A 9,610-nucleotide genomic window follows, 5' to 3' on the forward strand; every position below is an offset into this window, starting at 1 on the left:
TCTGAAATTATTAATAAACAAAAAATATGTAGATGCCTGTCATGTTACTACCCTTGCTACCAAAAGTGGTCTCACTTCTTCTGGGAACAGAGGCGCTAATAATCCATTACATCATCTTCATGAAGATGTTCCTCTGAGTCGACCTGGTTGGCAAGTTGGTATAGTGCTGGCCTCCTATGCCCAAGGTTGCGGGTTCGATCCCGGGCCAGGTCGATGGCATTTAAATGTGCGTAAATGCGACAGGCTCATGTCAGTAGATTTACTGGCATGTAAAAGAACTCCTGCGGGACAAAATTCTGGCACATCCGGCGACGCTGATATAACCTCTGCAGTTGCGAGCGTCGTTAAATAAAACATAACATTTTTTGTTCCTCTGAGTCGGTCACTGCTAGTTTCCGTACTAATATACGAGACACCTATGTTCCTTTTAATCTTACCTTGTACGTTTCTCCATTTTTCGACATGCCTCTGAAGTTTCCTACAGTAACCAGATATGCCTGGTTGATTATCACTGTTATACTTCGCACGAAAACATGACGACCTTCCCTCATCCCCTTCACCAGTTAACTGCAGGCACGCGCAAGGGATAAACCTTTAGCCGAGTTGCCAGTTCTTGAAGTCATTGTGATTTGCGAACGTTTTTCAAACTCTGTTCCGTGAAACCGCGATTTTCAGCGAGACTATTGCCCGTGTGCACCATTCTCGATCAAAATTTGACCAAAGTTAAGTCGGCACTTGACCGTCTTCAACGCCAATTTGCGGAGTATCAATCTCGATCAAAGTTAAACAAGCGAGTTGATGATGATCAAATTTGATCACGGGTGTGGGACTGATTATCTAGAATTGAACATGGTCAAGTCGAGAAAACCAAAATGGCGGCACGATTTGACGTACTTGATGGAATCGAAGATGAAATGATGTATCTTGAACACGCAAATCACTGCGGAAATAATAGAATTGGTGTTATTGTAGAAAGAGGAGATCCTTTCGAAGATCTGGGAGACAGAAAATTTGAAGAGAGATTTCGACTGAGTAAAGAAACAGTGTGGTGGTTAGTGGACCAAATGAACGATAGGTTAGAGTTCCCTACCAACAGAAATAATCCCGTTTCTCCTATGAACAGAGTTTTGGCAACTTTACGATCGTATGCCACAGGTGCTTTTAATATTGTTATCGGGGACACTGCTAATATACATCGAACAACAGTGCAGCGTATCACCAGTGAAGTGTCGGAAATCATTGCATCGTTCTTTCCACGCTTCATTGTTTTTCCAGCAAGGGCCGATTTACAAAATGTAATGGATGGATTTCATCAAATAGATGGATTTCCGGGTGTGATAGGAACAATAGATTGTACACATATTAGAATTCAATCTCCTGGGGGAGACAACGCAGAACACTTCCGTAACAGGAAAGGTTATTTCTCTTTGAATTGTCAGACAATCAGTGATCACAATCTATTGATAAGGGATATTGTGGCAAGATGGGCAGGATCTGTGCATGATAGAACCATATTTCGTAACTGTGCTCGTAGAGCACAATTTGAAAATGGTGAAATACCGCATGGGTATTTATTAGGAGATGGAGGTTATGCCTGCAAACCATATTTATTAACTCCACTGTTAAATCCACTACCTCCAGCCGAACAGCGATATAATAGAGCACACATCAAAACAAGGAACACTGTAGAAAGGCAGTATGGTATATGGAAAAGAAGGTTTCCAATATTGTCAGTGGGTTTGAGATGTGGTCTGCAGAAAGCCATGACCGTAATAACGGCTACTGCAATACTGCATAACATTGCCAGAAGCACCAGCAATGAAGAACCGCCTGAAGATCCACAGATGGTGCGACTACTAGAGGAGTTACGAGGTTTAAGAGGCCCTGACATTGATGATGATGATGAACCTGTTCCCCAAGGAGAGTTGATGCAGCGCAATGATGCTGTGCCTGGGAGAGCATTTCGTCAAGCTATAATTAACCAACATTTTCAATAAGGTAAGTCAGTCAGTAGCATCAGTGTAATAACATTGAACATTAATTTTTGCTTTTAATTATGAACATTAATTTTAACTTTATATTTAGCAATTTCTGAAACACTTATTTTTTAGACAAAGCGCTAGAGTCATTCTGTGTCAGTGCAACTAAAACATGTCACCCACTGATAGCGATTGTTATGATATTTGGTCATGAGTTTTATGTGTACCAGTACAGAAATCTGGCAGAATTTAGATTATTCCGTTGTTGCATGAGTGAGTTACAGCCCGTTGAAGTTCATGTGTTCTCACTCAGTAACTGATATTGATGAGTGCAGAGTGGAACAAATGTAGATATAAAAAGTAAAGAATGAACGCCAGAGCCTTGATTCTTCCTTTATTTTATTCAATATACATTGGAGAATTTCACAATATGGCTTCTTGGTATCAGTATACTGGTAATTTAGTTACCTAAGTGTTAAATTACTTCAAAAATTTAGATATGAATAATATTATAAAGAACAATTTGCTGTATATTCAGAATTGTAGATTTTTTTTAAGTGTGCACCAGTCTTTACTAGGGAAGAAAATTGTTTTTTTTAGAAATGAGAGGTTCTCGAGAAAAAAAAAATACTTTGATAAAATCTAGAAATTAAGCCACATAAAGCATATGTAAAATTATAATTTTCAAACTCTGCTTTGCATTATATTTCTGAAAAGTTTGGGTAATTCACTTAGGCTATATATGGAATATTGATATAGGCCTACGAGTATTTTAGATAGTGTAAACTTGCTGTTGGCATATTACTTTTTTTATTGTACAGGTATAATCTTTAATACTATAACAGTCTCAAAAGTCAATGTTGTTTGGTTGCTAATGCTCTGTGTATTGGAGTTCTTCCATTTGCATTCTTGCTTCCCAGTATTATGACAGATGTGTACTGTTAAATTTGTACAATTCTTGAGGTGTGTCATATCCATTATAGTATTTTCTTCTTTACAAAATAAATAATTAGGAGTATGAAAAATATTTATTTTATATAGATAAGCAGCCAAACAATCATATCACATATATAATTGAAAAAGTTCGACGACAGCTTTCATTCATGGGCAGTCTGGAATTAAATTGTTATTGTTTAATAAAATATTCCATTGCTTATTTATACTCTCATGTAGGCCTACTAATTTTTTGTGTATTTCTTGTTGGATGATTTTTTTAATTATTACTTTGGAAAATTGAAATGATAAACATGAATTTTTAATTTGTTGGATCATTGTGCCTTTTTTTAATTTTTGTTAAGAAATCTGCTATCTCATTAACAAGAATTCCACAGTGTGAAGGAATCCATTGCAAAACTATTTATTGTGAAGAGATAACTTAGTGTTTGATACTTTGGTGAATTTCAGTAATTCTTTTTGTTGCATAGGTGTTTGCATTAATGGCTTATATAACTGATTTAGAATCGCTAAATATAACAGCTTTATTAAAGAGGTTACTGTGATAGAAAAGTTGTTTTTATGTAGAATTGACTGCTTCAAGTTCTCATCAAAGTGAGTTGAATTTTGACCTAGAAATATATAAAAGCAAAATAATTTATTATATATTCCAGCACCAGTCGTATTATTAAAGTTATTGCTGATTTTAGAACCATCGGTGTAGATGTGTACCCATTCAGTTTCTGGAATCTTGTGTTGATAGTGTTATATTGTAATTTGGATTTTTAATTTATTGACAGGATAAGATGGAAGTTGTAACCTTTCCATACTATATTTGTCTAATGGTAGGCTATATTGGGTTTTTTTTTTCAGATATTTAACTTTCTGTATGAAACCTTGTTAGATCTCTAAGCTTGTACGAGTATCTGAGAAGGTTCTCCAGTAGTCTACATTAGGTATTCTTTTCAGTCTTTCATATAAAATAAGGCTGCGTTGATTTCTGTGTGATTGTAATGGAGTGTTATCTGTAAAACCTTGTCATAAAGTCAATGCATATGCTGCCTTTTGTTCAAATACTGATACCTGTCAAGGGTCTGTTAATGACAAATAAACAAACAAAAGAAGAGAATTTCTGTTATGGAGAGAAGATATAGCAATATCAAGTCTTGTAACAAAGGCAACATGCTGTGATTACCATAAGAACAAATAATTATCTCTGGAGGTTTTCACTCATAGTGAGCAAGTGTAATTTGTTTAAAACACACAAAAAAACATATCTGGTTTGAAAGAGATATAGCCTACCTTGTTAATGCCAGGAAATTACAGAGGAAAGGACATAATGCTGCACTTGGCATAAAGATGTGTCCAAATTGCAGGAAAAATGATACTTACTTACTTACTGGCTTTTAAGGAACCCGGAGCTTCATTGCCGCCCTCACATAAGCCCGCCATTGGTCCCTATCCTGAGCAAAATTAATCCATTCTCTATCATCATATCCCACTTTGAAGGATTCGTATCAAGCTGTTTTTTTACGGTGATGGGTTGTTAGCTCTTCGCCCAACCCCCAAGCTGAGGACCATCCCTCATCGGCTGTCCGCGACTGCTTATTCAATATATATATACATATGCAGGAAAAATGATAAAAAAAAATAATAGAAGTTTCTGAGGAAGCAAACAGTCCAGTCCTTTGGATGATCTTGTAGTCAAACTGTTATGGAAATTTTCTTTAAAGAGGGTATAAATGAAAGCCTTGTTAGTTTGGGTGTCTCAAGATCCATGGCATCCCACAACACAGAACGGCATCTGTAGCCAAATATAAAATAGAACTTGCATCAACTTCTCTCAAAGCAAAACTAGGTAAATTTTATACGGGGGGGGGGAGAGAATCCTTTACCCTGGTTCGGCTTCACTACCTGAAGAGAAAACACTTAGAACTGAAATAAAGCAAAAGACAGAAGATTTTGATATACTTTTAGACCTAATAATGCAAAAAATTCAAACTGTAACTAGCAGGGAAAAATTTAGTTACTAACACTAGTTTCTTAAAGTTGGTCAAAAAAGAAAGAGAGTGAAGCAATGAAGAAAACTTGTGAAAGAGAAAGGGAGACTTTATCTTCGAAACATAAAAAGAGGAAAGAAGCTAGCAGACGAAACAGTGAAAATGGTAACTGGCTTTTATAATAATCTGAATTTACCAGAATATTGTCAGGCATCAGAGACAAAGCATTTAAAAAAATGTACATGAACAGAAATGCCTTATACTTTGCAATCTGCAAGAACTATACTCTACTTTTAAAGCAAAACCCTCTTCCACAATAGTTTGTTTTTCAACATTTTGCCAATTTATTAAGACCAAAACACTGTGTCAGCAGGATCACCAGGAACACAATTCCGTGTGTATGTAAAATACACAAAAATATCCAGCTCCTATTGACCAGTACAGAACTAAAAAGCAGCAGTAAAAAAGGAGAAGCGTATCTGAAAATGTTAGTCCTTTCTTTATATTTTTCTAGAAAGGGGGTCCATAGCTTTCACCATATTTTCAAAGGGGCCTCTTTTTCCAAAAAAAGATTAAAAACAACTGTCCTAGTGGAACTGACAATATTTTATCACTTTATTTCAATATCTTTTTTTCAAATTAGAGTGTTGTATTTATAATATATTTACATTATGTGCACAACTAAATGTTATCATTATGATTTTGCTTTAAGCATTTTCTTGTTTATATTTTTTTCCGTTTTTTTTTTCAGTAACCAGGGAAATGTCTGGAATAATGCTTTACTTCCCTATAACTTACTTCACTGACGGCAGTCTTTTTAAATTTTATATTACTTGCATACGCTCATCTCGAACAGTAGAGCGTTCGCGTGCTAAGCGAAGGGTCCCGGGATCGATACCCGGCCCCGGAACAATTTTTCCTTGAAATTATTCAAACCTGCTTTACAGGGAGCTACTACCTGAAAGCCAGATTTGCATGATTTGCATAGTATCATATGTTTGAGCATGCCTGATGTTGTAATGTGGCTCAATGTTATATTCTGTCCCTATAACAGAGTGCCCGCATAGTAAGTGTTTGGCAAGTTTGTCAGTTTGAACAAAAAGAGTCACTTTAAATGTAGTGCTGGTACTTTTCTGTTCTCTTTGTAAATAGCTTCCTTACTGTAGCATAAAATACTTCGATCTTCAGTAATTTCATCCCTATTTAATTATGCTATGTTTAATTTGTACTTCAGTAACTAATTCTTTCTTTGGTCTTAACTTCTATAAAAAATTGTCCAGTCTTTATTATACAAGTAATGTTTAGTACTTTGATTTTATTGTAATTGTAAATTTAATATTAAATTATATTTTTGATATTGTAGTTGTAATCCCCTGGTAGAGGGAAAGAGAAGGCTACGGCCTTATCTCTCTCTACCAGGTTAAATAAATATTGTATCAATAGGTCTATCCATGATACAAACCGCAAGCAACCTTACTGCTAGGTTACAATAGGTCTGAGTGCGCGACACTGTCTGTTTGCATGTACAGAAGTTTCCAGCACCCGCCCATCTTCTGCACTGGGCGATGTGCCCACCATGAGTACTTCTGATCTACAACTTCTGTAGGGAAACACTTAAAGAAATTGAAATTTTTCTTTGTACCATAAAAGACATCATGAACTCGTGTCCAACTGAATAAACGATTTCAGCAAGCTTTTATAATTTCTGGTACTCACAGTCTACATCAATTTGTGCCCTTGTCAATAAATGAAATTGGTGCGAAAAGGTTAGTGCTGATGAACATTACAGCATCAGCTCACAATGGAAGTGCAATAATTACAGTTGGAGTGCAAACTCCAACGTGGCTTGTGTATATGATTCATACTGGTGCAAAAGATTTGCAGAAGCAGTAAATACTGATGAAAGGGATATAACTGTTAAATGTATGCGTCCACATGGCCCAGCATTATCATATTATAGGTCTCAAAGTGATACCTGTGAGGTTGCTTTTGAGCATTACACTGTGTGAAGGCAGTATGCACACAGCAACAGGAAGAACATAACAAGTGACCAAGGAAACAAATGAACCCATTAATTCCAAATGACAGGAATATTAAGGAAATAAAATGTCAACAAACATTTGTGTGAAAATTATATTACTAAACTTGGACCCGGGGTACAATTATAAATGTCTATTTTTGTTTGTATCAGATATGTAGTGGTTCTAAAAGCCATGTTGCTCCACATTTAGACTTTATTATGATGTATCATGTACAACCTTAGACACAAAAAATGATGGGCCGCCATACAAAGTCCCCTTCGGAAGACTTCAATTGATTCAATGAGAGCTTAGGTTAACACATGAAGAAATTTCTTATGCATGACTCCGCTCTTTTTCTTCTTTGTTTTGTTAGTTGCTTTTATTTGTCTGTTTATAGGTGTTATGAAGATATATGTGTTATAAGGAAGATATATTCAAATAATAAATTAAGTGCAAAATAAATATCCTTTCCCTAGTCGTGTAAACCAAGTGCTGTCCAAAATGGACTTAGACAAATTCACACTACAGGAGATCTGTCATTTTTTGTGTCTAAGGCTGTAAGTATATACAGTTAAAATACGCACACACACACACACACAGATATATATATATATATATATATATATATTTTTTACAAATAGCAGCGCATAAACTGAATAAAGTTATACAAGCTTATGAAATGGCAATTTCTACCATAAAAAACAAAAATGATGACATTCATAGGCCAAGAACCAGTAAGAAGTGAAATAGTTACTAATAATAAAATCACTGAGCAAACAAAGTCATTTAACTATTTAGGATGTTTACTGTCTCATGAAAATGAAAAAAATTACATCTCAAAGTTCCTAAAAATAACAGGACTCATAAATAATATTTTTTAACCTACAAAATTTTCAAGGAGTACCTACTAGAGTAAAATTTATAACAATTTGGCACTTCCAATGTTAATGTATGGCAGTGACATATGGACTCTAGAAACATCTGATAAATCAAGAATTAGAGCGGCTGAAATGAAGTTCATGAGAAAAACTGCGCAGTATAGCTATTTTGTTAGATCACAAGGCTAATAAACAAATTTTAAATTACCAGTAACTGAAAGTTACATCAGTGCTGGATTAAATACAAAAATAACTGGTTTGAACACATCCAATGGATGCCACGACATTGTCTCCCAAGAATAATGAAAAATTTCCAACCTTGGGGAACAAGACATTAGGAACGACCATTGAAACAACTACTGATAACTGATACTGAAACGGATTAACCATTTGGCCCAAATCCATGGAAAGTGTTATAATGTGTGTGTGCGTGTGTGTAAAAGAAAGCAAACAATTATAATTTCATATCAATAGTAATTTCAAAATCTTCAATAACAAACAAACAATTAAATACAAGAATCAAGTACAGTTATTCCATTTTTGCAGCAATTTTTGTTTCTGGAGTACCTTATAAACCGTGTTTGTGACATATATGCAATTTTTATATTTTCATGAAGCTATAACAAAGAAATGGTGCTACAGGTAAAACAAATATTTTGGTTATGTTCACATCTCAGGTAAGCAAACATGTTCACCTAATACGAAGATGATCTGAGATGGTGGGTGACATTTTGAAAGAATATTGGTTGAAATGACACGGAATGACCCAGTTGAAAACTGGAAGAGACAGTGGTAGGCATTTCAATTAACAGAATTTTTTTTTTCCAGTATTTTAGTTTCTGTCGTAACACTGAAATTTTTAAGTTTTTTATCCCAATTTCTTTTAGATGTTCTTCCTCCATCATTCGTAATTGATTTTCCAGTAAACTTATTCTTTTTTTAAAGGTGTCAGCTACAGCATCACATGACGGTTTTGGTTTTTGAGGCATCCGACGACGATTCCATTGGTACTGCTTGGAGCTGGCTGGGGTCTTGGAGTGTGCCACTTCCTTTTCTTGGAAGATATTAGGCGATACCATATCGACTGGTGTCTGTACATTTACTCTCTGTGTGATGTCCTGTATTACAGTAGCTGATACTGTTGATGCCTGCTCAACTGGTTCCATTTCAGGAGCAGTTGATGTTGATGGTACCTCATACTGTGTAGTTACTACTGACAAACTACCATCATACAAAACGTCACCCTGATAACTAGTATCAGAGTCAAAGGCATTTTGTAAGGGTCTTACAGAATGGCCCATAATTTCTAGTAGTTTAGGGTCAATGTTTTTGGTTTTAATGTTCTTTTTTCCTCCGCCAGTCTTATATGTCTCTACTTTCTCATCTGCAAGGTCTTTGCGTAGACGTCTTTTTAAATTCTCATAGCATACTTTTAGATTTTCTGTAGACCATTTTGTTACACCTAAAACATAAAGAAACATGAATATGAAAAAACCATGTTAATAATTATGCTGCTATATAGAAAATGTGGGTTAAATGTATTCACAGTCTCTATTAATGTATAATTTTCAACCATAAGTACAATATACTTCAAACTTTGTAGGGGACCCTGCATAATAAGCTTATTTAATTTTAGAAAGAAAGGAACTTGTGTAATTTTATTTTACTCATCACAGCTTCCAATAACTCCACATTATATTACATATTCATTATTTACAACGAGGTCAATACTGGATTTCGTAACTTTTTTTTTCTGCAAAACCTCGATTTAATTGCTGTTTTACAAAAAGAATGTGAAA

General features: G+C 35.1%; 1 protein-coding gene across 1 annotated transcript; it reads left to right on the plus strand.

Annotated features, from left to right (window-relative positions):
• Positions 1-658: 658 nt before the first annotated feature.
• On the plus strand, positions 659-9,261 carry LOC138707933 (putative nuclease HARBI1). The gene is made up of 2 exons (XM_069837998.1): positions 659-1,998; positions 8,757-9,261. Exon 1 carries the CDS (start codon positions 873-875, stop codon positions 1,995-1,997), a length of 1,125 nt encoding a protein of 374 aa, XP_069694099.1. The 5' UTR covers positions 659-872; the 3' UTR covers position 1,998; positions 8,757-9,261.
• Positions 9,262-9,610: the final 349 nt, after the last annotated feature.

The sequence above is a fragment of the Periplaneta americana genome, chromosome 10 (assembly GCF_040183065.1).
Source record: "Periplaneta americana isolate PAMFEO1 chromosome 10, P.americana_PAMFEO1_priV1, whole genome shotgun sequence".
In the NCBI taxonomy this organism is placed as follows: domain Eukaryota; kingdom Metazoa; phylum Arthropoda; class Insecta; order Blattodea; family Blattidae; genus Periplaneta; species Periplaneta americana.